Source organism: Filicampus tigris, chromosome 16 (assembly GCF_054856515.1).
Source record: "Filicampus tigris isolate MCC_2025a chromosome 16, RoL_Ftig_1.0, whole genome shotgun sequence".
Classification (NCBI taxonomy): Eukaryota; Metazoa; Chordata; class Actinopteri; order Syngnathiformes; family Syngnathidae; genus Filicampus; species Filicampus tigris.
In genome coordinates, this window is record NC_141232.1 from 6,642,857 (window position 1) to 6,668,907 (window position 26,051).

The 26,051-nt window shown below is 43.3% G+C and overlaps 1 protein-coding gene and 1 long non-coding RNA gene across 5 annotated transcripts in view; one reads left to right on the forward strand and one right to left on the reverse strand.

Moving 5' to 3' along the window:
* Nucleotides 1–26,051, reverse strand: part of LOC147134386 (uncharacterized) — a 28,300-nt gene that overhangs the window by 940 nt on the left and 1,309 nt on the right. The window contains exons 3-12 of one of the 2 annotated variants that reach the window (XM_086054699.1): nucleotides 7,120–7,251; nucleotides 5,534–5,803; nucleotides 4,619–4,948; nucleotides 4,262–4,501; nucleotides 3,902–4,165; nucleotides 3,496–3,603; nucleotides 2,148–2,408; nucleotides 1,592–1,750; nucleotides 815–1,033; nucleotides 122–364 (exon numbers count right to left, since the gene is read on the reverse strand). In XM_086054699.1, the coding sequence (XP_085910825.1) occupies nucleotides 122–364; nucleotides 815–1,033; nucleotides 1,592–1,750; nucleotides 2,148–2,408; nucleotides 3,496–3,603; nucleotides 3,902–4,165; nucleotides 4,262–4,501; nucleotides 4,619–4,948; nucleotides 5,534–5,803; nucleotides 7,120–7,177 (2,152 nt within the window). In that variant the 5' untranslated portion in view covers nucleotides 7,178–7,251. Of the gene's footprint in view, nucleotides 1–121; nucleotides 365–814; nucleotides 1,034–1,591; nucleotides 1,751–2,147; nucleotides 2,409–3,495; nucleotides 3,604–3,901; nucleotides 4,166–4,261; nucleotides 4,502–4,618; nucleotides 4,949–5,533; nucleotides 5,804–7,119; nucleotides 7,353–26,051 lie in introns of those variants that run through there. The other variant, XM_086054698.1, reaches the window with a different exon arrangement.
* Nucleotides 22,394–25,693, forward strand: LOC147134387 (uncharacterized). Of its 3 annotated transcripts, none has more exons than XR_015089986.1 (4): nucleotides 22,394–23,085; nucleotides 23,638–23,766; nucleotides 24,315–24,767; nucleotides 24,927–25,693. It is a non-coding gene; the product is annotated as an uncharacterized LOC147134387 (long non-coding RNA). The 3 variants fall into 3 exon arrangements; XR_015089985.1 differs by lacking the exon at nucleotides 22,394–23,085 and having other exon boundaries at nucleotides 23,328–23,766; nucleotides 24,315–24,520; nucleotides 24,635–24,767; XR_015089984.1 differs by lacking the exon at nucleotides 22,394–23,085 and having other exon boundaries at nucleotides 23,328–23,766.

The following is a 26,051-nucleotide window of genomic DNA, read 5'->3' on the forward strand; positions in this document are numbered from 1 at the left end:
AAATAATAAAAGATCAAATGAAATAAATACAAATGTATTGCTTCACTCATGGCTCTAAGTGCTTTGAAGAAGAATTGCGGAAGATGACGTTGAGGAATTTTTGTTTTAGTAGCAGTATTACCTTTTGGGATCACTTCAACCTCGTGGACGACCGTAGCCACGGTATTGACGGCCATGCAGATGTAGCGGCCCGGATCCAAAACAGTGATGTTGTTTCTCGACTCCCAAGAGGGCTTTTCGGCGGCGTTTGACCAGTAAATGACGGGAGGCGGCTGACCGTCGGCTTCGCACACAAGCTCCTCGGGGTAACCTCGGAACAGCGGGACGACTCTCGGGAGCTTGGTGGTGTTGATGACCGGCTTGTCTGTTCGAGGTAAAAGTAGGCATCATTTGAAGACATGCGAGAGACCAAATGATTTCTTTCAGACTGCGACTGTGTATCACAGGGGCTTTGTTTGTTTTTAGGTGATAATCTGCAATCTAGAGACCATATAAAGTTTATAGTTTTACGCCAAGCAGAGCCCAAGAGAATTTTTGGGAACCAAAACCACTGTGTCATTTTTTTGGGAACACGTAGGCCTACTACATTGCTGTATTTTAATTGTTGTCATTAGGGTGGCACTTGGTGTAGAAACTACTGCTACGTATAATGTATTTATATTCACATAAAAAGCTGTAAAACGCCATCACAAAAAGGGTTGTTATAAATCACAGTTTCCTGCAATATAGCTGTGATTACAACAGAAAAAAAATCAAATAAAATCAGTGGGTTAATAGGAGAAAACTGTAACATGGAAATGAAAGATGAGCTCACAGTGGACGCTGAAGCGGATAGCGCGTGACATCACGGAGGGTGACAGCCGCGGGCCCAACGGTCCCAAGTCCAAGAGAGCCTCGCAACTTAAAGCTGCTTCATGATGTGTTCGGTTGAGGAAGAACCCGGCGGTGGCAGACACGTTCACCGGCTTCCTAGTGGCGCCCGGTTCACATGACATGTTCGAATCTTGCAGGCAGTCGGACAATCGCAAAGGTTCTGGTAGACATTTTTGGGGGCGGGAAAAAATGTTACAATTTGAATTTGCACAAAAATGCTTATCTTTCAAGATCTGTGGCCTGCTCCAGTTTTTATTTAACGGCCCGCCGAATATTCTCATAAAAACTAAACACAGTTTCCCTGAAAAGGTTACCAGAACAAGTCAAAATGTTGAAAGATATATTTTAAATTAGAAATCCCAATTGAACAACAGCAAAAGTTTGATGTTAAAAGACATAAGACTTTTAAAAATATTTGTCAAAAAAGTACAATGAAAATGTCACTTTTTATATACATTCATGAAATTAATTTAGTTTAATTTCAGTTTGATTGTTACAAGATACTCTTTTTTTACTGTAGATATCACAGTACTACTTATGACTATTTACTTTGTCAATGATAACACCAAATTGAGATCCCCCCCTAAATGTTTAAAGGTCTAGTATACACATATGTATACAGAGAACTCACAGGCATATATTCTTTATCCTCTGGGGAAAAAAAACGGCCGCAAAGTAGACAGCTGCTAGGGCAAAGGTCAGAAAGAAGTCTCCTTACCTCTGACTGACGGCTCAATGGTTCGATTGCCGTGATACCAGCGCACAACGAGGCTTTGTGCGGGAGCCACGTTGGTGATGTCACAATGCAACTGGCACTGCTTGCCTTCCAAAAAGATGGCCTCGTTGACTGGACGGACGGTGACGCTGTCTGGCGTTTCTGGTTGTGGTCATTGAAAGAAAGTGAAAAGACGGAAAAACACATTATCGAGCTGCTTGGAGATGGTCTTATCGCCTTTATCTTGAACATGCTTGCTATAATTTGCTTTCTAATCTCCCGTGACAACTCTCTCCTTCACTTCCCCTGGTTCATGTTTAGTGTGGTACACACCATGTCACCAAAACAACACGGTGACTACTTCTCAGTCTTTAAATAGACCACAGTTACTTCTCATTACAGTGGGTTTTTCTTTTCATTGACAGAGGGGTACCAACAATTAGGTCCACGTGTATACTTCTGTGACATTTGTTTGGTGGATTGCCATGAAACATTTCTAAAGTAAAATATGTGGAATATGGAAACACTGCAATATACTTAAAGAATAAAAGATACACACTGTAGAGGGTGAAGTTCAGTGGCTTCCGGCAAATGACTTGCCCCTGGAAGAAGGCAGCGCAGAAAGGAGTAGAGTCCCAGTCTGTGTGGGTGTCAGGAGTCCAAGTTGTTTCATTGTGGTGGAAGATGTGCCCTCCGTGCCAGGCTATGGCCTGTGCATTTCTTGAGCTGGTAAACATGCACGTGGCATTCTGAATTTCGCCCTTGTATTGGAGCACCAGAGTCTCAGGGTGTATCCTAATGGGGCATTTGTGGTGTTCAACTGTAGAGTCCAGTGGGAGAAAAAAAGAAAAATATCAGAAAACAAACCTAACATGGAAGATGATGGAATGCGCACAGGTGCTGCAATTTGTCTTGAGAATGGGATGTATGGAAACATGGGGCCTTTTCCTACACATATGCGGTGCTGTAGTGCAATGTAGTGCTGGCATTAGGAAGCCTGTAAAACAAAAGCTGTTTGTCGAGAAAGGTCCAACAGGAAAGGAAGGCTGTCAGGAAGGAAAGACCCTCCCAGAGGAAAGTCTGCTCCTGTGGTCTTTGTGCCGGACTTGAATCCAACATCCATCATCAGTCTACATTCCTCAAATTCACAAACAAACGCAACACTTACAAACGATATCATGTTGTTGTTGAACGATAAAACAATTACAACTCTTCATCGCAAACGATGCGCCTATTTGTTCTTCTGATCAAATTCCGCGTTTAAAATGTATGCTAGGTCTTCCTTTGCCCGATTCACCTCACACCAAACAAGCAAACAACCGGATGATTATTTTTAGAAAACTGTCATATTTTTATCATTCCCATTACAAACCATTTTACTCACTCGACTGGACTCCGTTTGTAGACAGCGACAGCTCTAAAGTCAGGAAGACTGAGATAAAACGAAGCCACATTAAATCATCCATTTGACTTTTTTTTGTTTTTTTGTCGCCTCCGTCTCGTAACGGCTCTCTCCCGGCTTTGCTAGCCAAGGTGACTCCGGAGAGGAGGCGTCTCTCGGCCGTGTGCAGTGTGTCAGCTTCTCTCCGAAGCAGCTGAGCGACCGAGCTAAAAGCTAAAGCTACATGCTGGGCTATTCCGTTCTCCACCCGCCAGAGAGGAAACAGCGGTTCTGCCTCCAGGCTCCCTCCCTCTTCTTATTCCGAATCCGAGTGTTCTGCTACACTGTGCATGCGCAATGACGTCGTAGTTACAAACATGGAACTTTTAGCTGGAAATACAACTACCACGGGCGGTCATGCGCATGTAACATCTATGAGAGCAAATGTGACCAGTGCAACGATTAAAAGTACACTGTACTAATAGTCATTGTGTGGACAGCTGACACAATTATTATTTTTTGTTACCACAGTGGATTTCGTCGCTCCCATCACCGCATTTGACTTCTCCGTCACACACCCAACGAGACAAGATGCAGACGCCGCTTGCACACCGAAACCAGCCGGGCTCGCATTCTGTCACACAAACAAACACAATAGAATACGAAGTTGCATTTTTTATGTACTTTCTTCACTTTACATTCAAAGCTTTCCACATTTTTTAGGGCGAATAATAAAATAATAATCTGGTCATTCTGGATTGACACCCCACTCTCGAAATGGGTGATTTCTAATTTCCCCTTTGCGTAGATGAGGGTTCTAGACCAGGGGATGTCATTGTATTTTGTGAACTGTGGGCCTGAGAAGCCCTTTGAGACTTTCTTTATGATTCAGAGCTATATAAATAAACTTGACTTCTGTGTATGAGCCTCACCTTTTACACTCACTGTGACTTCTTCAGAGACAGTCCCTCTTCCGTTACTGGCATAGCACGTGTAGACGCCCGTGTGATGCGAAGCCACGTCTGGTATCAGCAGACGCGAAACGCCATCTTCGTTAACCTGAGTTACGTTTAGACTAGTGGATGTATTCCAGGAGTACTCCGGTCGCGGGTTGGCTCTGGTGGCGCACTTGAGAGATACTTCTGAGCCCAGCTCGACTTCAACGTCCTCCAGCTCCTCTATCTGTGAGGGTGGATCTGACCGAAAGAATTTGTGGTTAGCACTTACAGTAAGTTTTCTCTAACAGCATATTAATCAATAGCGAGTGAAGACAATACAACGGATGGACTCACATACAACATTGAGGTCCACTGTGGCATTGACCGTGCTTGAAGACAAGGTGGCAACCACGACATACTGCCCCGCGTCGTATCTCGTCAATATCACTGGTAACTCCACCTCCTCTCCGTCTTTGTACCAGGTCAACAGAGGTACGGAAGACCCGCCCTCCACGGAGCAGGAGAGGCTGTGAGGAGCGTCCTCCACTGCAGTGTAGTTACTTGGACATGTCAGCTTTATGTCTTCTATATCATCTGAAAAAGAGCAAAACGATTAAAGCTGCAAGCAGCAACGAACAGGCCCTCGTCACCCTCATTTCCAAAAATCCTGTGTCTCAATTTGTACTGTACCCATAAATGCAGCATACTTACATTCAACAGTGAGATTATACTCAGGTGAAAATACACTGAGTTGCTGCCCCTCAGGTGGCAGGTCCAAAACTGCCTCACATTTGAACTTGAGAAGTTGCTGCTGTTCCGAAGATGACTCGAAATATTGATAGTTGTAGCCCAAAACAAGATCAACGGGTCCCTTAATGGACTCCTCGGGGCGTCTTTCCATGACGACCGTATCGCCCTTGTACCACCGCACGATGACGCGTTGAATCGGCGCTATCTTGCTGATGACGCATTTCAGTTCAATCGACTCTCCTTCTTTCAAAACAGAATTGTTGGCCTGGATGGAGATATTTTGTGGAAATGCTGGAAGAGGAAAAAGAAAAGAAAAAAGTGATCAGACAGCTTCACGCTATTGTTCTGTTCCAGTGTGTGATAGAGCTGGACGATTATGGATAAAAATAATAATCAGGCATATTTTAAAAATTGATATTGAAATCGCGATTAATAAACACAATTATTCATTGTTTTCAAAACGTAGTATTTATTCAACTACCAAAATATCACTCCCGGAACTCCATGCTAACTTTCAATTAGGATGTCAATGGATTTTACATTGACCATTAGCATTAGTACTGACCATGTTTCTAAAACAAAATATATATTTGTCTTTAAATGAAGTGTGTGTAATTAGCAGTAGAAGTACAATCAAACTGGGGTGTCGTTCAACTGCTCAAAGGTAGGGTAAAATAATATTTGTCACACGCTAGCTGCAAAAGCAACACGATGCACTCAGGGTGCTTTTACAATGTAGGAACTTGCAAACACACACTGCGATATTCAACGCATTATTTTCCTTCAACAATAATGCATTTCCGATTGTTAATAGCCAAAATTGAAATCATGACAACATTTTAATGAATTGCCCAGCCCTTGGCGTATAAGACTCACTGTAAACGACCACGCTTGGCATCTTGGAGCACTGCTCACGTCCGCTTTTGGGCACCGGGCTGAGGAAGCACTCGGGCAAGATGTACCACGTCGTGAGCGTGTCCACGCTCCAAGTGGAATGTCGCACGGGCATCACGCCCGTGCCACCAAGCGGAGCCTCCCAACCCATCCCTTTGTACAGGGGGTCGGATGTGCTGCAGTTGATGACCACGGGGTCTCCGTATCGCACCGCCACCATGGGAGGGCTCAACTCGATGGGGCAGCAGGCACCTGCGTGAAGCGATATGATTGTTTCAGTCCACAGTTATTGGAGCAATATACAGTGGGGCCTTGAGATACAAGTTTAATTTCTTCCATAACCACACTTGTTATTAAAAAAATATTGTATCTCAAATCATCTTTCCTCATTTAAACGAATAGAAATGCCATTAAATGTGTTCCAGACTCACCCACAAAACAAATTTGAGTTTTGTTTTTCAATATGAAAAATTGCACTCTATAATATTGTCTTTTTATTCTGGCTACTGTACAGTCATGCAGACGAACAAAGAAAAATAGACGTCTTCATTTACTACTACTCAGCAAGTTTGTGTAATATTTGTCATTTTTCATAGAGGATAAAGAATATACGCCTGTGAGTCTTGTTGTCTGTCTACAACAAAGCCTTTGAAGGAATGGAGGGAAAAAATCGTTGGTTTATGGTTGTTATTGTTAAAGCATTATGTCAAGTGCTATGCTACAGCTGCAGCTGTTGTGAAAGAGCTACATAAATAAAGTTGAGTTTTTCCACCATTTGTGTTCAAATGCGGTCTCTTTTGCTAGAAGGGTTGCAAAACTGCAACTATCGATGCTAACTGTTAGCATGTGCGACAATGAATAGAGACCGGAACTTTCTGGGTTTCCCAAGCCTCCCTTCGACACAGTAGTAATATATATATTTTTTCAATAGCTTAAATATCTGTCAACAAATTAGTCTACTGGATAAATTGATCAGAAAGATGTGCACAGAAAATATGGAAAAAAACTAAACATGAACGATCCACAGCATCTACTGGACAGCACCCTCTCCAGGCAGAGAAGCAGCTTCAGTGACAGGCTGCCGTCACTGCTCTGCTCTGCTGAGGAAATCCTTCCGCCCTCGTGCCGTGCGACCTTTTGATTCCACCCTGGGAGGGAAACGCTCATATCATGTTCTGTCAACTCTGCACTGTAATTTCAACATCTCGCTCACTGATCAACATGCACTTCATACCAGCTTCGCACTGCACTGAAATTTGTGACTTTTATTTTATTTGAATGATTTTCTTCTAATATATTTTCCCCAAAAATTCTTTTTAAGAACTTTAGATGATACTGTGTTTCTAAAAAAAAATCTTTGCAATTCGGCATGCCTTGTGTTGTTTTCATTGTGGAAACTAATTGTGAATTTCGCAAGAACACATGAATGCATGTGTTATGTATGTATCGATGTCTTCTTAGAAGGTAACCTTGCAAAGAGAAAATAATATAGAATTCTGATTATTTGGGAACATTTAGGACTTTATTCAAGAGCACGCAGGACTAAAACGAAAAAGAGGTGTGCCTACCTGTGGCGCTGAGCAGAAACCCCAACAAGAGGCGCAAAAATGTTGTCCTTTCGCCCATTTTCTGATGGCAATACAAAGTTCCCGCTTGTGCGATTCCTTCCCCCGGCTCAGCTCCACTTGTGTGCCACTCTCCTGCCTTGCACAAATGTCAAATACAAGAGAAGGCGCGATAAAAAGAGAGAAAAGGAGGTGTGTTCACTTCGTATGTGTGTGTGAAAGAGAGAGAGAGAGAGAGAGAGAGAGAGAGAGAGAGAGACAGAGAGAGAGAGAGAGAGAGAGAGATTCCTGACTGCAGCCAGTCAGGCCGTGTTACACTGCAAAGTCGACGCACCAGCTGCATTAGGGTGCAGATTGGGACTTCAAAATAACCACCCTTGTCACAAACACACAGCTGTTAAATGTCAAATATAATCTTCGTAGACACACTTTGAAGTCAAAAGTATCTAGTCACACTTCCTAATCAATTAATAAAGAAACCAGGAGCTTTTCCAGATGGCAGTGACACATGTGGCAATCATTTTGGCTATGTAGTGTTTGTTTGAGACTATCGTTTATTTTCTGTTAAATCTCTTCACGTGGAAGTCAACTCAAACGTATTTTTGTTTTCAAGAATATGTTCTATGCAAGACCACTAGTTGAAAAAAGGCATTCTGATTAATATTATATGTTCGTGGAATAAGAGTTAATCCACCCGTTTTTAGCCATCTCTGGAGGCGGCCATTTTGTCACTTCTGTCGACTGAAAATGACATCACAACTACACAGGGCTCAGGTAACGACCAATCACGGCTGACCTGTTTTTTTTTTTACCTGAGCCGTGATTGGTCGTTACCCGAGCCCTGAGTAGTTGTGATGTCATTTTTAGTCGACAGAAGTGACGAAACGGCCGCCCCGTGAGATGGCTAAAAAGGGGTGGATTTTGCTGCTGAACTCATATTCCACAAACGATCATAAATCATATCATAAATCAAATAATAACAGCGGTGGCTCATTTTAACACTTGTATGTTCCTTGTGAATGTTTGCCACGTATTAAATCGCCTGTACAGTTAATCACGCGCACAAAAACTGGAACTCAATGTGTCTGCTATCAACATATCCTGTGGAACGTCGCTTATGATAACAAGAAACGAGAGTAGTGCATAACGTTGCACTTTCGAAATCAAACCGAAAGCAAATAAAGCGTGATTACGATCAAACCTTCACCCATTGTGTCGCTTCCTGGATCCCGCCAATGTAAACTGTGGACTTTCCGCACTGCACTTTGTGACTTCAATTCCTGTCTGTGGTGTTCACCAAAAGAAATGGAAAAAGTACAGGAATTTACAGGAAAGGCAGGATATGTTTGCCATCAATGGATGCTCGAGGGGGGGGGGGGGTCAGATGCGGGCACGGTGCTGATGAGTCACCTTCGGATGATTTTTGGGAGTCATAATGAGATCCAGTACCAGCTGGATCACAAATTCCACACTATCACTATGTCAATGTCAACCAAGACTGAGGGTTATTATATCTGAACTGATTTATTTTTTATTTTTGTAATTAAAGCCAAACATGCAACAAGGGGAGGCCAGGGCAAAAGTTGGTTACTGTGTTAAAATTCCACTCATGCCGTTGAAACACTCCTACTTCATCACATCACATTGTGTGCCCTTTTCTCCACCCTGCCCTTTAACTGCAAAAGGGTTTCGGCAAGCTTTTCGATTAGATGATGAAAATGTCCACATTCGTGAGCTTTCAGCATTTCTGTCTGCATACCAAACTAAAACAAAGGCTGATTTCCCATCTTGTTAAATACAGATTCAGTAAACGCACCAGAAATAATGATTGGCTGCTTGAGAAAACACCCATTACAAAACTTAACAAATACAGCAACACAGATAAACAAAAGTGATTCATTTTCCGAGCAGCGCGTTGCTTGTTGCTGGACAGAATTTGAGACTAATCTGTTTGAAAATAGTCAAGCGAGAGTCAACCCAAATGTGCAAAAACTATACGAGGTGACTAACAGCAATAATAAAAACAAACCGCATCGAAGTGACAAATGCACATGCCAGGCCATCATAATGTTGTGAAAGCGTTGTCAAGGAACAAACTTTTCCTTGGACGGGGGTTGCGAAAGCATTACAATGGAACACACTCGTATGATTGCTAGCAAAACACAGCCCAGACCCCGAATGAGTAATGAGTAACCTTTTTGTCAGATAGCGTGGCCCTGAATTCAAACCATTTCTAAACTGACGTCAGCATTTGGTGGCCAGATGCTTCTTTCCTGCCATTTCTCCAATCTCACTCCCAACCTCCCCTCTTAAAAGAAAAAAAAATCGAGAACACTAGTGACTTAGTGAAACAAGGCCGAGTGTAACACGATCGCGGCAACAGTGCTCCTTCTGTCTGCGCACATTGTTGCGTGGCCGCTGAGCCCCTCGTGCAAGAAAGAGGAAATCGTCCAAGTGTCTTTCTTGACTCCCTTTTCCTTCCAATGCTATTCAAACTGCAAGACTGCAAATCGCTGCGTACGCTTCTCATTAATCATCAGCTTTTTCAAAAGCAGGGTGGCTCAAATATCAGCTAAATATGTATGCAGCCACCCCCTCTGAATTCCGACGTCAGGATGTGTGAGAGCGCCAACTTGAGATAACCTAGTTGGCATGACGTCAATATTTCTATGAAAATAAAGAGTTAAATGTTGAAAACGACACAGTTCTTCAAGATTAAATGCAAATACATTGAACACAAAAGTGAAACTGAACTTCCGAACTTCCTTCCGAGGAAATAATGGAAAAGAATTCCTCTATTCCACACTGTAAAAAAAAAAAAAAAATTTCAAGTTGGGCAATTCAACATTTTTTTTTTTTTTACAATAAAATGCAAATTATATTTTTTTACAATGCAGGAGAAAGAGTGTTATGCTTTCATACATCACAAGTTTTAAAATGTCTAACCTCTGGGGTGATCGATTTTAGAGGCTCCACTGAGTTGAAAATTTCATTTAATTGTGGGCTGTAATTCATTTCCTTCGACATGTTTAGGCAAAGGGCAACAAGTTGAGTGGTTAAAATTGTTTTGTGATGCTATCCGCATTCAAACCATCTTTAGTTTGTTTAATTGGGCGCATTTCCTGTGATTCTTTGCAGACCCTTCTGGCTCTGATACTTCCTGGTCAGCTATATCGCAAGTCTGAAAATGATTTTTAGAACATCTGCCAAAAAGCATTCCATTGTTGCTGTCCGTCATTAAAGCAGGGAGGGACATTAACTGGAATACACGTGTGCTTTTCAGAAAGGTCCCATTTCCACACAATACATCTTCCATAATGTCACAATGTTATTTAAAAAGCCACACATTAAATTAGTTAAAAATTGTTGGAAAATGTTACGTTGAATTTTTCGGGATTTATTGAAATATTCCGTCCAACTATTGAAACATTTATACGCCAGACTGTTCGACGAAAGAATAACAACAAATATTTCGGATCAAAATCGCATTTCTAATTTGAATTTGAGATTCATAGACATCTATGGCTACATGTTCATGAAAATAGCTAGCTTGGTGTCTGCATAGAAGAAGAAGAGCATGAATTGAACCCGTGTGTTCTCGTACGAGGGAAAGGAGGCTCTCGGCTACAGTTTAGAGGCGGAATCGGCTCTGCCTCACCTCACATTTTATCTGATATTTTATGCAATCACAAAAATGAAATATGTAACGCAAAAATGTATTCTGAAAACTTAAAGACAATAGCCCCCTAATGTTATAGGACAATAGTTTTCCCAAAAGGTGGTGCTGTTGCTCTGTGCAAGTCTTGCTTTTTGTGTAGGATTACGCAATCTGAAGTGAGGCTGGCTGCTCGCTGCCGCACTTGCCATTTTTTTCCCCATGTATTTGGACAGGATTAGTCATTTAAATGATAAAATCACGGATATTATTGTATCCAAAAAGGAAATCAATATAACGCACAGAGCAGAGAACTAAAACAGAAAATAGTTTTCTGTAATTATTTGCTATTTCCTGATGACATGCCGGTGCACCTCTAAGTCCCCGGTGCTAACCACAGCAGTTGCACCCACAGGAAGTAAAAATTGAAGAGGACATTTTGACTCTTTCCACAAGATTTTGGTTCATTCATCCAGAAGAACATTTGCCCAGTCTCCGTCCTGGAAATGTGAGATTTCCTCTGGACATATAACACACACACAAAAAAGCAGGAAGTGTGTACAGAGGTGAGACTTGGACTTCCTGATTTTACTTCTTGTTATCTGATGACCTCCTGCTCTGCTCACTGGACGCTCCGTCCAGCCGACAACCTTAAGCGCCCCCTCCCACGTTCTTCCTTTGCTCTCGCTTCTTGACTTGATGAGAAGGATTTCACTTGAAGTAATCCAAACGTGTTCCGCTTGCAAACTCCATCTTGTCACTGCTTATTTGCAACCGCTTCCTGTGGCGCCAGTGTGAACTTAGCTCGATTGTTGTTGGCTCAGCCCTCCCCAGGCTCCCAACACACCCGTTTTTAATCTCTTTTAATGCACCCCACGTCTTCCCTTTCCTCTCTTTTACTTTCGGTCTGCTCCTTTCTACTGCCCTCCTTTTCTCATGCAAGCGCTCTCTTGACGTGGAAATGAGCCAGGGTTCATCCCGAGACTCAGACAGAGGTCGTTGAATTGTTTTGTGTTCTTTCTTCAGGATCCCCCTGCCTCATTGGGTGTCGGGGGATGAGGCCACTGTCCTCTAGAAGGATGATTCAGCATTTCTGGATAGTGTTGTTTGGATAGCTACATGTTGCGAGACAGGTGTCCCCATAACGCAGGTGTCCCCATAAGGCAGTTCAGGTGTCACCGGATTTTTGGGGACACCTGCCTTATGATCAAGTCATGGGCGGAGAAACACTGTTTTTACGTTATTATGCAAATTAGACCGCAAGTGAGGCTGATTTGCAGCATGGCTCACTCACAGAGACATTTTCAGAAATAGGTTAGCATTCTCCTTGTAAAGGCAGAATTGCAGTGGATCCCGATAGATATCTCCAAACAGCGCACTTGGATTAAACATGCCTTGAAGTTCTAGAGGTGGAGAGGAGTATAATGTAATGACATCACGAGCATATGTGAATATTTATGGTGCACTCGGTCCACAATGGAAATTACGATTTCTTTTTGAGAGAACGGCGGCGGGGGGGAGCCATCAATGAAAGTTTTTTTTCCATGTCTGTGTTCGATTAAGTGGGAAAAATGTGGGTTAAGGTGGGGTAAGTGCTGACCGATGAATGATGTCATGCATTCTGGGAGTCATAAATGGTCAATGTTTTCCACTTGGACTGGTGAAGGCGTCTCGAAAGAGAAATAATGCAATGACATCTGCTCACGAGGTTTGAAGCTGAGTGTTTTCATCTGCTGGCTGTGTTCGGACAGCATGTTGTGATGTGAGACTCTGTGGCTCCATCGCCTGTTCAACTGAAGAAAGTCCAACAAAAGCTTGAGAAAAAACAGAACGTTTGATCAGATCGAGAGGTTGACCTAAGGGATCATAAAAAAAAAAAGCACTTCATTGTTAAGAGTAAATGGCTACACATGCCAACTACATTGTATCATTATAACAAAATTACTATACCAGTTCAAACATGTCTTTATTACCTAATCAGCTGATACATTTTCTTTAACTTTTGTTTATCAAACGAGAGATTTTCGACGTGACCTCCGTTTAGTTAAAGCTCTGCATTAGTCAGCTAAGTTATAAATAAACCAACTGGCGACAATTAGTTACGACTGACAACATTAGGTCACCGATGCAAGTGTCTCCATAATGCAGGTTTCTGCGATGATGTCTTTGATTCAAATACACATGGCTGGTCACCACTAGATGGCGGCATGGTGTCAAGTGAGAAAGCCAAAAGCCGTGCACATGTTCTCAAAGCATCCAACTCAATGTGCCGGGCCTATGCTAGAAGATTTAAAGTGGGGGCGAAGGGGCGGTGGTCTGTTTCGAACAGGTAGCAGCTGGACGAGGGCTGGTAACCACAGCGACCACACACTCGTTTTGCGGCTTTAGCAGAGCAACTGGGACGTCTCAATTAACAAGGTCCAAAAAAAAAAGAAGAAAAAAAGCCTCTGTGTTGAAACGAAATGAGGAAAATCCCAATTTTGTTTTTCTATTAGGTAAAAATGGAAAAGAAAATGTTTGTTTTCTTCTTACATGGGAAGTCCTGACCTACGCTAAGGTCAATAGAGCTTATTACTTGCAAGACTGAATGTGAAGCCATACATGTCAAAAGGCATAAATTGTAATGCTGCCTGAGACGTATACATCGTCAGGATCAGAAATGAATGGGGTCTTTGTTGTAGTGGAAGTAGGCTTGGGTTTGTTGACAATCTTGAAAGCACCGAAACGCGGCCTCCACAGCGGTACGAGAAAGGTTGCTGTGAACTTTCGAAGCCACGTTTAGCAGGAAATGTGAGTCAGGCGCCAATCGGACGACGCATTGTTTCACTCTTTGAACCCGTGTCACACTTTCGAACGTCTTTTTCCCACAAATTGACCCATTTCTTTCTGCTTTAGTTGCCCCCGATGGGACTTTTTCATCATAGCTTTTAAAGACTACAGGGTGCCAACAACTAATCACCTTTTCCATGTTGTTTTTGATTCAAGCTTGTAGGAAATGACAAGTGTCAATCATTCTACTCAATATGTCTAGTCTATAAGACGTAATACAAGAGTTGCAATATTTTGTCCAAAACAATGCATCTCAATAAATTCAAATATTGTGGAACATTTGATTATTATTTCTTACAAGTAACCTAAAATTCACCCCCAAGAAATGATTTTGTAAACCAAAATATTTTTTTGCCTGTTGTGTTTAAAAACTGTGTTTCAATAAGATCACAGGGTGTGAGGGGGCAAACCTTGTTTATTTGAATATAAACAAAACTTTTTTTTCATTACTATTATCGATTTTCGATGTACTTCATACTTAGAATTTTAAGGCTTTTTAAAAAAAAAAAGAAATATTATTTTTTAATGTGGTCCCCCCTGAAATTGAAGCGTGTTATACCTCCCACGATGATCAATCACTGTATCACTGTATTACGCAAGGCACAATCAAACAATTTTTAATAAATAAAGTAGGTAGAAATTGGCCTTCTGAAAATGACTTTCTGTGTTTAATGCGTCTATATAACATGGGTTTCATTTTCTGAATTGAACTACAGTAGCCTACTGAAAAGCAAACTTGTCTACCATATTCTAATTAATTGAGATGCACTTCATTTACAATGAGAAATGTATAAGAATATATGTCAATATAAGTCGAATGCAGTGCAAGTTATCCCCCAAGCGCAAAAAACAGCAATAATATTGGGCGTCAATAAATAGATCTTATCATCCACCTGTGGACAAGTTAATGTCTTCCAAACTTCGATCAGCTGCTCTGCACCATTGTGCCTCAGCTTTGCAGCTGTTGAACATATTATCGGTCCATTTGTGGCAAAGCAAACCACAAAACTGACAATTTCTCCACTCTTTGAAATGGTAAAGATGCTCTGTTTGCAAGGACTTTAAACATGGAAAACTATTGGATGTCTGCGCTGTGGTTTAATTTTAACTTGTTTGCTTTGGGCCGCCTCCAGCGTGTGCTGCAGATGGGCACTTTCTCACAGAGGTCTGGAGCTTTTTCCAGCTCGCAGCGTCGTTGTCGGGGTCGGATTAGGGGCTGGGCTTGCGTTTGGTCTCAGCGGGCCTACTGGAAAGTCAGAATGTTGTCATCCCGTTTAATGTCTAATGTTAACAAACTGCAACAAAGAAATTGTCCGAACCTAGTAGAGAGCTGACCTTTGCCAAGGCAAAACTGTTAACAAAAGAAGAAACAAATATTTGGGTTAGGGTTTGTCGGTTAGCGGGCAACTTCGGGCTCAAAGAGGATGGCAAAGACATCACTTCAAAAATGCACTTCTGAAACTATGAAAAAACATACCGCGGTGAACATGTCAGCTGGAACAAGACAATTACGGACAACGAGAACTCCTTTATTAACTTAAAGGCGGAGACTGTCGTTTAGGTTAAGTCATATTTGTAAAAAAAGTTAGTATGACCTGGCAGTAGCACATTAGCAAAATAATCTATGAAAGAAAGCTGCCCTCCAAGGCCCCATCGACAACAACCAATCAGAGACAGAGTAGTGAAGCAAGGCTACATCCAAATCTTGCTAGCAGTTTAAACACTGCAAACTCCACCTTTAGCATGTGGCAATAAGGGCATGAATTTCATTCAAGAGGAGACTGAGGGAAGGAAGAACATGAAGAGCCGCTGCAAAGACCCAAGCTAACATCGGCGGTGTTTTAACTCACCCAGTTGGTAACGCTAGGTACTGATCGATCGGTTACTCTTTATAGTACCTTGTTTTGCCAATGGAAAAGTGTCTACGGTTCAAGCCATAGTAAAGTGAATCCCTTGATCTGCAGCAATGTACATAAATTCCATCCGGAATGGTTTTTTTTTTCATGTAATCCTGGTAACAAACAAAAGCTACAGAGAATGGCCTTTGATCATATGAACACAAAACTCTTCAGTCTCTTGTTTCAATACAACAGCAGCCACGGTGGAGGAAATGAGCACAAATATGTGACATTCCAGAGTCTGTATTGTGAAACAAACAGGGTCTACATGACCCGCAAAACTTGGGATCATGCAATTCCGACCGTGAGACACCAGGTCTTGGAGTCCTGAGAATCAAGTCATCGATTTAATATGCTAGCGGCTGGCTTAGAGAAGAGGAAGAGAAGATCATTCATGTAAGGCTGTCACAAGCTGACACAAGAAACCCACAGGCCCAGCGTGAGGACTCGATGAAACCAAATAGCACGACCCGTCTCGACCCATCTGGACCGAAGCACACCTCTCCCTAAAACAGAACCAGGGAGTCGTTTTAAACCACACCCGTGTTCCTTGGGCAGCTTTTCATTCCTGACTCTGCTTGAAGATCGATGATCCATTAACGTGTGAAAGGGAAAGGATGCACAGGTCCTCTTTTTATTGTGGGCTCAGCAGGAGCTTAAAAAAGGCCGGAGTCCCCCCAACCCCCTCTCCGCCTATTCAGAGAGACCTCCTGGGCACTGTAAAAAACACCACTAGCGACTTCCAAGGTTTGCTAAGTGCGGAGAGTACAGCATGTGCACATCTGGAAGGCATCAAGCTGTTGTTGGCCGCAGGTGAAACTCCAGAATGATGACGCGGGTGTGAGTGTGTGCTTTTCGGAGACTTTCTGGAAGACTTAAAAAGCTAACAAATTGAGTCCATTGAGGTTGGCATCTGCAATTAATTAGACTAAAGGAGATGCCGGCGTCCTACGCACGAAGGCAAGAAGTATACTTTTGATTATCGTTGATTTGTTCGGGGGGGTGCTAGGGACTGGGGTCGATACCAGCTGACTTCATCCTTGATTGGTCACCAGTCAATCGCATAATAGGACATTGCGTGGGAAGTGATACCGCGCCGGCTGCACGAAAGTCAGCTATGAGAACCACTACATCACCCTAACCAAAAAGAGCACTACCACTTTGCAGAACTTTGTAGATGGGTGCCACAACCGTGGAAGAGTCTGGTAACGTTTTGGAAAAAAGGCTTCACTTTGAGGCATTGAGATTTGGCTGAAAATGGTGCAAATGGAAATGCTTCAGTCGCGTACATCCATTCACTCCAGAACCCAATAGACGTACGTATTTTGATATTATATTGAGTCATTGTGCCGCCAATGATATACTGAAACACATTTTATTTGAAGAATCCCATCAAGAGTGACAACTTGATTCCACTTATCCTTGATTCGTCATTTTTTTTCAGCACAGTGGTTAGCGGGTCCACCTCAGTTTCGAGGTTCTTGGTTTCAGTCTTGGCCCAGGCTGTGCTGTACGACCATTTCTCCAGGTACTCCAACTTCTCCAACTTCCTTCCACAATCCCAAAACATGTATGTTAGGTTTATTGAAGACTCTTAATTGTCCATCAAAGTCAGTCCCCAAAGTCAGCTGGGTTAGACTGCAGTTCACCTGGAACCCTAATGAGGAAAAGTGCTAAAGAAAATGGTTGAAGTTTTTCACAGGCAGCATGATGCTGTAGCGGTTAGCACGTCTGCTTCAAGGTCGAGAGGTCCTGGGTTCAAATCTCAGTTCGATACCTCTTGTGTGGGTTTTCTTCAGTTACTACCTCCTGTTTCTTCCCACGTTCCAAACTTGCACGTTAGGTTCTTTGAAAACTCAGAATTGTCCATCTTAGTGATTGTGACCCATGATGCTAATAAGGAAAAGGTATGTAGCCGGATGGACTTCTTCAGGTCTCTGATTGGTTAAAAAGACCCCTGCATTTAGAAATCCAATGGATACCTTCCCTTAAAATCTGCAAAGGTTTGGTACCCAACCTCCCACAAACGATCAAACCTTCTTACAGGGCGACGGCTAATGTTCTGGGAACGGTACAAACACTCATCCTGGAGTTCAATCGCTTTCCCAAAGGGATACATGAGTGTAGCATTGGGAACTCAAATTGACTCCCTACTGTAAGTCTGCTTCATACAGTACGGCTCTTTGTTTGAGGACCAGGCGGTCTAAAACAAGCTGTCTTTGTATATGCAGTCATCAACGCTGCCCCTCCTTTCCTCCCGTTCGACTTACCTAAAGCTTTGCCATCGCCTCGGGTGTCTTACATCAGAACCCCCACGCTCACCTCCATTTGCCCCCACAAGACTCGCCGCTCAAAACCACGAGTCACCTCAACCTCGAGTTGACCTTCGTGCGAGCCTTCATTTGTGTGACCAGAAGCTAGCCAGAAGCTAGCGGCAGAAAGTCAACGGAGCAAAGCATACCGCAAATTTGTACTGCTTGGGGAGCTTTGTGTACAACAACCTAATGAGACGCCGCAACCGCTTGAAACACTCCACTGACGATCATCTGGATTGTTGGTCATAAATGAAGCCGGGCCTCGGGGGAGGAAAGCATATGGAGTCCTGATCCTTAGCTGAAGCCACATTAGCGCATCACATGGCACTTGTACAGCCCTGGTTGGCATTTATTAATCAGCTTGTCTTGTGACCGTGTCCCTGACGTTTTATTTGGTCGCGGACTGTCAGAGTTTAACATTTTTCACTGTTCTACAGCTCCATATTTTGCTTGGCAAAGGTCTCCGTGATTCATGTTTGTCATAATAAATTTGTCTGTTGTGGTCCTAATCATTAATTTATATGCGTGTATGTCAGTGTCGTGGCAACGCATGATATATTTTGGTTTTGGATTAATTTGGCTCCCAGAGACGAACTACATTTCGAATCTGGGGTTCAATTTGGGGAACTACTGTGTTGTTATTGTTTGTGGTCTTATCTTTATTGCGCAGTAGGATTTTATTGAATGTAATAATTTGACCATTCTAAGCTTGAGACTGTTTAGTTATTTACAATCATTTATGCATTTGTGTTGGGCCTGTAATAAAACAGAGCAAATGTATTTATTTATTTTCAGAAACGTTAATCCTCACTTGGGTTGCGGGTGTGCTGGAGCCTATCCCAGCTGTCTGAGGGCAAGAGGTGGGGTATGTATTTTTTTTTTTTTTTTACAGTATTTTTTGGGCCTTTTTATGTGGCAGTTGTATGAGATTTTTGCACCTTCACCACTAAACCTTGAAAAAAAAAAAGGGGGGTGGGGGGGTCTCCATAACAAGAGAACATGCTGTGCTCCACAAAGTGCCCCGGGGCTCACTAGAGACAAACACTACATGGTCATAACCCACCCCCGTGCTTGCACCCCCCCCCCCCCTCACATCAAACCATCATCTGCTTTGCCTCCCCTCCCTCCCACTGTGCCCTACAGTCAAGTCTGCTGTTATTGAGCAGGAATTTCACAGACGCTCCCACTGAGACCGAGTGACCTCATCAGCGGGCAGGAAGTCAGAGGGTTCAAGTTCCCCCCCCACTTGCGAGAGCGATCCCACACAAGCCCCGCACAAGGGGAGAGTGGGGTGAGGGCTCGCAGAGAGACCCTGCCACATCATCACTGTCATCACACGACGACAGCTTACGCAAGGACGTAGGGGAAACAATCTCGGAGGGAAACCAGTTGAATCCAGGTGTCTCCAACTTCCCGGCTCCAACGTGGCAGTGGAACAATATGGAGGAAGAGGAAAGGGGATGGAGCCATTTTGACAATTGTATATGTAACCATTAATGGACAAAGCTGTTGCCTGTATGTGACCATTCAGAGACAAAGGCCGCCCCCCGCTTACTCCCCCTTCTGCAGCATGACACCAGGGAATAATCATTAATGTGAAACATCAGGGACACACAAGCGATCGGAGGCTTTTTTTTTTTTTTTTTCCATTCTCGCTGTAGCGGGTCAATGACCTTGACTGTTTGTCTGTCTCTTCCTGTGGCCTGCACCAATGACATCAGTGGGAATATAAAGCCACACGGACTCAGCACGCCCACCTGGTCTCATCGAGGTTTTCCTCTTAGAGGAGTTATGTGGTAGATTTTTTTTGTCAAGGAATATAAACTTGGGGGGGGAGGACTGCTTTGTTTTGTTTCTTGTTGTAAGTGTGTGGCTACGGCATTGATCCATTTTTACTTTAGGCCAGAAACTTCAGAGCGCTTGTTTACAGTGGATCAATAGCAACAATTTGACGTAACCCGGGGCAACATCACGCACGGGGTCACAGACGCACACCATCCCAACGCGCTCACCACCTCCCCCGGCGTCCAAGAGGCTCATGTTGCGGTCCAAGTACTGGCTGTAAAGGAAAACGCGGACCCCATTTAATTTATTTCACCTACCGCACACAGTCAGAAAGCCAAGAGAAAGTTTGTTAGCTCGTGGATGACTCCGCTGAAAAACACATGGCCTGGGTTTGGTCAATGACGATGTGCAAAAGCACTTATGTGGATACAACTGATGAGAGACACCTCATTATTGATCAATTATTATACACGGTACTCTGGAATACAATACTGCAACTTCCTCAGCTCAGGCGCAGCAGCCAGGAAAAGCTTGTCATTTCAAAGAAACAAATTGTATACATGACGAAACTGAAGGCAGAGGGAAGAAAATTGAAAATTGTGGAGTACAACACCGAAACGTCCTGAGGTAAAGCGCATAAGCTAATGCTATTAGCGTTTTAGCAAATTTGTCTTTCCTAGCTGTGCCCCCTCATATTTGACAATGATGCGGCAAATACGTTGAACCACGCTCGCAAAAGCCAGTAAGTGCTGTGAAGTTCCGCTGGGATGGACAAAAACTGATCAAAATTCTGGTAGAAAGTCTTGCGGAAAAGCATGTGCGCACATCAACACAAATGGGTCTTAGCGATAGCATTAGCACACCTCTTGGGAAAACAACAATAAAAGAAAACAGCAACATAAGGAAGCGTTAACGTGCTTAAAAAAAAAAAAAAAAAAAAAAAAAAAATCGCCAATTTATGGCAAAGCAGCAAAGTATGCAGCGATAAAGTGGTGAAATCTAAACAGCACCGCATGTCTGAGAGGCCCGCTTTCACCGGGCACTATCACAATGGGCTGTGTGTGTATGTTTTTCGAGAGCCTCCGTCCGAGCATTCGTATAGTTGGGTGAAAGACAACATTCAACAAGATAGAGGCCGCACTGAAGACTGGGAGGACATTGACTGATAAACTTTGAACCCTCGCACAATGACAGCATTCAGACCAAGCCCCAGATGAGCTCACTTTAACGGTCGGCGCGAGATCATGAAGCCTTCCGACACGGAACAGAACGCGATGATACACTTCAGTCAACAGAATGTGATACAGTTACTCTGGACTTTTGGAACTGGCATACAATCTGGTTGACCTTAGATTTTTTTTTTTTAGCGTATAGCAAACTGGGGGTCCTGTTGTACACTTCTTTGGAAAGCTCAGCCAGAGAGCCAGAGATACGGACTGGGTGGCTAAAGGTCATCAGGATGATCAGAAGTCAATTGAAAGCTTTACGTGAGTGCTTTATTAATAGAAAGTGCGAGAGGGGAGTAGTGATAGAGAAAGCGTTTCGAAGTGAGAGAAAGTGGAGATAAGTGCGGGTCAGCGGAGCCTGGCTGCACTGCGAGTTAAGTTAAGAAGGTCAGCGGGGATCGTCATCAATTGTCGCCGTGTGGGAACGCCTGGAAAAGGATCACGGGTTGGTTGGAAAAGGGGGGGGGGGGTGACATTTTCAGGTCTGTTTGGGATAATTGAAGTGCGTCCTTCAGCTTGGTCAGAAGTCGAAGGGTGAAAAAGAAGGGGAGAGGACCAAAGGGGAGAGTTTTGGTCCTTCAGCAGGTCTGGTTCCCATTAGACCAGAGGCCCTGGATCACTTTGTTTGTACAGGCAGAAAGTCCCAAAGGGGGAACATAGAGGCGGCCTGCTGTTGCTCCTCCTAACTTGGCCGCCATGGAGGGAATATCAGCTGCAGTGCTTCACTCTCTCACCCCCCCCCCCCCCCACCCCCCCGAGTTTGTCCCAGTTCTCCTCCTTCCCACCCACCAACCCTCTGGAAGTCCAAACGGGCCTTTTCGGAACTGTTTACGGATGTTCTCTGTTTATGTGATGGAGTTCCCGCCAGAGCTGTGGGCCTTGCTGTTCTTGAAACATAGCCGTGTGATCAATATGAAATTTGTCAGCTGTCAGGAATTGGGATGCAGTGAGAGTTCATTCCTGCCCCGCAAGGAATAATCTATCTTTACACTAATGCACCCTAATGTACACAGTCAGTGTAAAAGGACAAACAGTAGTGTTAAAAAGATACAGGTATGTTCTCAAGTAGTAAAAAAAAAAAAAAAAAACCTTCATTGAGATTACACAAGAGACTTACAGAAATGAAAGCAGTGTAGCAGTCCATATCCGTCACACAGGGCACATCTTTGGAAGTACAACACCAGTGACGTTAAGACATTGCGCCCCCATGGGACGATTTTTGTGATAATTTCCTCGTAATGCAATTTGTATAAATAAGGCTAAGTAGCCGTAACCAAGTTTGAAAATTGTCATCTTTTTCAGAGCCAAAACAGTAGAAAGTCAAGGGTACAAAACAACCTTTGAGGGTACTGCCCCAATGACATGCACTGTGCCTCCAAAAGACGCAATCAAATAGACAATAGAGCCCGGAAACGTACAACTATGTTCCAATGGGTGCAAAAGCAATGCCTTCAAAGATACCGTTACAGTAACAAGATTCTGTGGGTACCTCACGATCCGATTCTGATTCAGAGGCCCATGATTCGATTCAATTCTGATTCAGAGGCCTATGTTTCGATTCGATTCCGATTCATCACTACATTGGCTTACATTTTAGAGTCAATGCAAACCACTGGTACCTTTTTAAAAACAAAAACCTCAAGAAAGAGCAAGGATTTATATTTCACACTTTGACTTCGCTCGTATGAAGTTTTGCTTGCTCCGCCATCTTGTCATGTATTAGCTTAGCCTAGCACAGAAATCTGACGTACAAACTTAATCACTTGGGCATGCTTTTAGTTGTTTTTATTTAAACTTTAAACATCGATTATTCATACCTATGAATCGATTCAGAATCTTTTTAATACGCCGAACGACGCATCGGAAAAACCCTTTTAAAGACCCCTTAAAGGAAGGCTGATACGGTATGTAGACCTAACCTTTGCATGTCCTAGGAGGCTTGTCTGTTGCTCACACGGGTTGGACCAATCAATAAAAACTTTTTCCACTGGCCTTGGAAAACAAACAAAAAAAAAAAAGCAGCTCTTACATAACACCACTTGTCGCGGGTGACTTTCCCACCCCCAATTGACACAACACCGCACTTTGCACGTTCTTTACAAAAATGAGCAAGCAACACTTTTGCGGTCAGGTTTTTTGTTTGTTTTTGTTTTTCCACACTGTCGACACCTAGACTTGACTGACTGACTGGCACCGTCGCTTTGTATTGCAGGCTATAAAAGCAAAACAACACCCTGACCACAAGCTGAGAACACTGACAGGTAAATGCAGCGGTGAGACTGAGTGAAGCCGCGCAACTTGACGCCAGCGCGGTGCGACAGACGGCGTCGTAAAGATCCGAATGCGCGGCGAGCGGCACAAAGTGAAGCAGACATTCGTTAAAAGAAGGCGGTAAAACAGCGAGGAAGTTCCAGTACTTCCAGCGCAGTATAACAGTCAGGGAGGTGGGGGAGGCATCGAAAGGGAGGTGGGAGGTAGATAGTGGGGGGGTTCAAGGAAAGTAAAGGGGATGATGCTCTACAAGGAGCGGTCCGGGGAGGGTGATTTATGGAAGCCAGAACTTCACTACAACTTTGCCAGGAATCTTTTCTGAGGGAGGGGGGGCAGATGACTTTGCAAAGGGTCATGGCGCAAGAGTAGTCCAAGACTGGAAATGAAGCAATGCTTCACCAGGACCTCAAACATCAATCTACTTCAGGAAGGAAAACGGGACACCAAACGACTTTTTCCTATTGCGGCAATCTGACTTTGACGATGGCCAAAGGGTTGTTTGTCCACAATTTTAGCAGTGTTGTTGCAAATTGTTGGAGCAGGTAGTGCAAATCATTTGCTGACTGCCAGCTGAAGTAAGAGAAGAAGAAAGCTGGACGTCGAGACGGGGGGGAGAGTTTTCAACATCAAGGACGCAAGAAACCCCGTTGCCGTTTTCCCGAAGCAGAAAGGTGAACAATGACAAAGGCGTGACACCACGTTTGGCAACACATACTCTATCTGGCAACAAAAATAGCTACACCTGCATCAGTTTTCGACCTCACATTTCTTGAGAGTGGTACTTATTTTGGAATGTGGGAGGATTCTCGGTTCACGACGGGAGTTCCGTTCTGAAGGCGGTGACAATCACCACCCGATGCTGATATCAGAAGGAAAAGTCAAATTAGTGGATAAAACATAACGTGATGGGGAATTTTTCCACCACAAGTTTCAACTAGCCAGAAAAAATTAAAGTAACACTGTGTCATGTCAGTTTTTGTTGATTATGGCGGCGCCATGTGGACAAAAGCGGTAGTGTTTTGACAAAAGTCAACCACATTTCCCGTGCGCGCCAGCGCGTAGTGTCGTGAAATCCTGAGCTCTCGCTGGCCTGCAAGTTGGACTGAATTTCTATTTCCAGTGGCTGTGTGAAAGATGATTAGCGATGAGGTAATGAATCTTTTGTTTCAACAATACTTTTGTTTTTCTGTTTGTTTTGGGGCTTCTGCCATGACACCAGTAATAGCACGTAGACGTTTGAATCAACTCCCATCCTTATACCGAAAGGACGAAGTGAGTATGCCGTAAAGCAATTCAGGACAGTTGTAGTTTTTTTTGTGTGTGCCAGGGTTGCTCCCATCCTCCTCAAGGTTGCTTAGTGCCAGTAAAAACAATACAGCCCCCCCCACCTTCCCAGGGCAGGACAAAAGTCCCATTCAACTACTTGTAAGTCAATGTTTCATCAAAAAGAGTTGTGAAAAGAATGTATTAAGGTGGAATTCTTGCCCAGTGCTGCTTTAAACACAGCACCGATTCACTCGCATGACTTGTTTGCTACAGTTTTGACACCAGACACCCTTCCTTAGTCGACCGACCCATTTTCATCTGGGCTTAGCACTGACAACTGGTTGGGCATTGAGGAGCTAAACAGGAGTGCCTGTTTGCCCTAAAGACCCTAAATTTGCACGTGAATGTGAGTATTAATAGTTAAAACTAATGGATCGGCGAATCAATGGATCCTTGATTGATTAACGGCTTTGTTTCCTCCAGTGTTGAGCATCTAGTTAATATGTTAGCGCTGACGCCTTTACTTTCCCCATCTAATTGCCAATTGTTTACATTGCCTTTACAGAGGCGGATGCTCAAGGCTGGGATGGAGTGACTCACGCACGCGTCGAAGCAGATCCGAGCCCCGGCTGGCAAGCATCGTCGTGCGCTCACACTCATCGTCATGTGAAAAGCTCACGCGCTGACGTTACGGCGAGCGCCATTTGTCGCGATAGAGGGTGGGGCTCTTGAGTCACTGTGGCTCTTCAGAAAGAATGGATTTCATTTGGGTTTATTTAGCCGTCGGATGTTGCCGGTTGCTGAGCAATTATAATAATCATGTCGTATTGAGTTTCTGCTGCGGCAGTCCTCATTTTTTATTTGTATGAAAGGAATAAGTGCAAACCCATCTGTGGTAGATGCTAACTCGCCTTTAATTGAAGAGGCTATTACAGCCTGGCAGCGCTAAAATGGCATTCACAACTTGATTGGCTGTGGCCGATGAGGTCACCTTGCACACGCAGTCGCTGTGGCAGCTGAATCAATAAAGTTGAACTCCCCTCACTCCTCACTTCACAAAGCCAACTTCTACCTCCTTTTTCAAATTCCAGTAAAACACCAGCGAGATACACTTAAAGTAGTAAAAAAAAAAAACGGACATCTTTCTTTCGAAGAAAGGCTTTATAATTAATACAGAGCAGCGCTTTAATTGAGACGTTAACATATAACTTTGCAATTTCTGGAAAAATTGCATGTAAATGCTGAAATGCTGAATGGAAAAAATATGAACATATGAAAATATGAAAAGTTATTGAATGATACGGAATGGTATTAAATGATGTGGAATGGTAATGAATGGTGAATTTTTTGTGGGGCGTTGACATTTTTGGAATGTTGAAAATCATTACCAAGGTAAATTAAATGTGCTGAATATTTGTAATTCAAAATATTACAAATGGGAACGATGATCTGTTTGTTGAATGTTCTTTTGGGAATGAAGAGGAATTTTTGGGTGGGAATTTTAGTGGAAAAAATGTTAAATTTTTGGTTAATGGGAATTTTTAGCAAGATGAAAAATGTTCCTAAGGTGAATCAACAAACCGAACGTTTTGAATTTCAAATGGGAACGAATCTTTAACTTGACTGTCCCGTTGGGAATGAATGGGGGATTTTTGATTGAAAATGTTGAATTTTGGGAAAACTGTGAAGT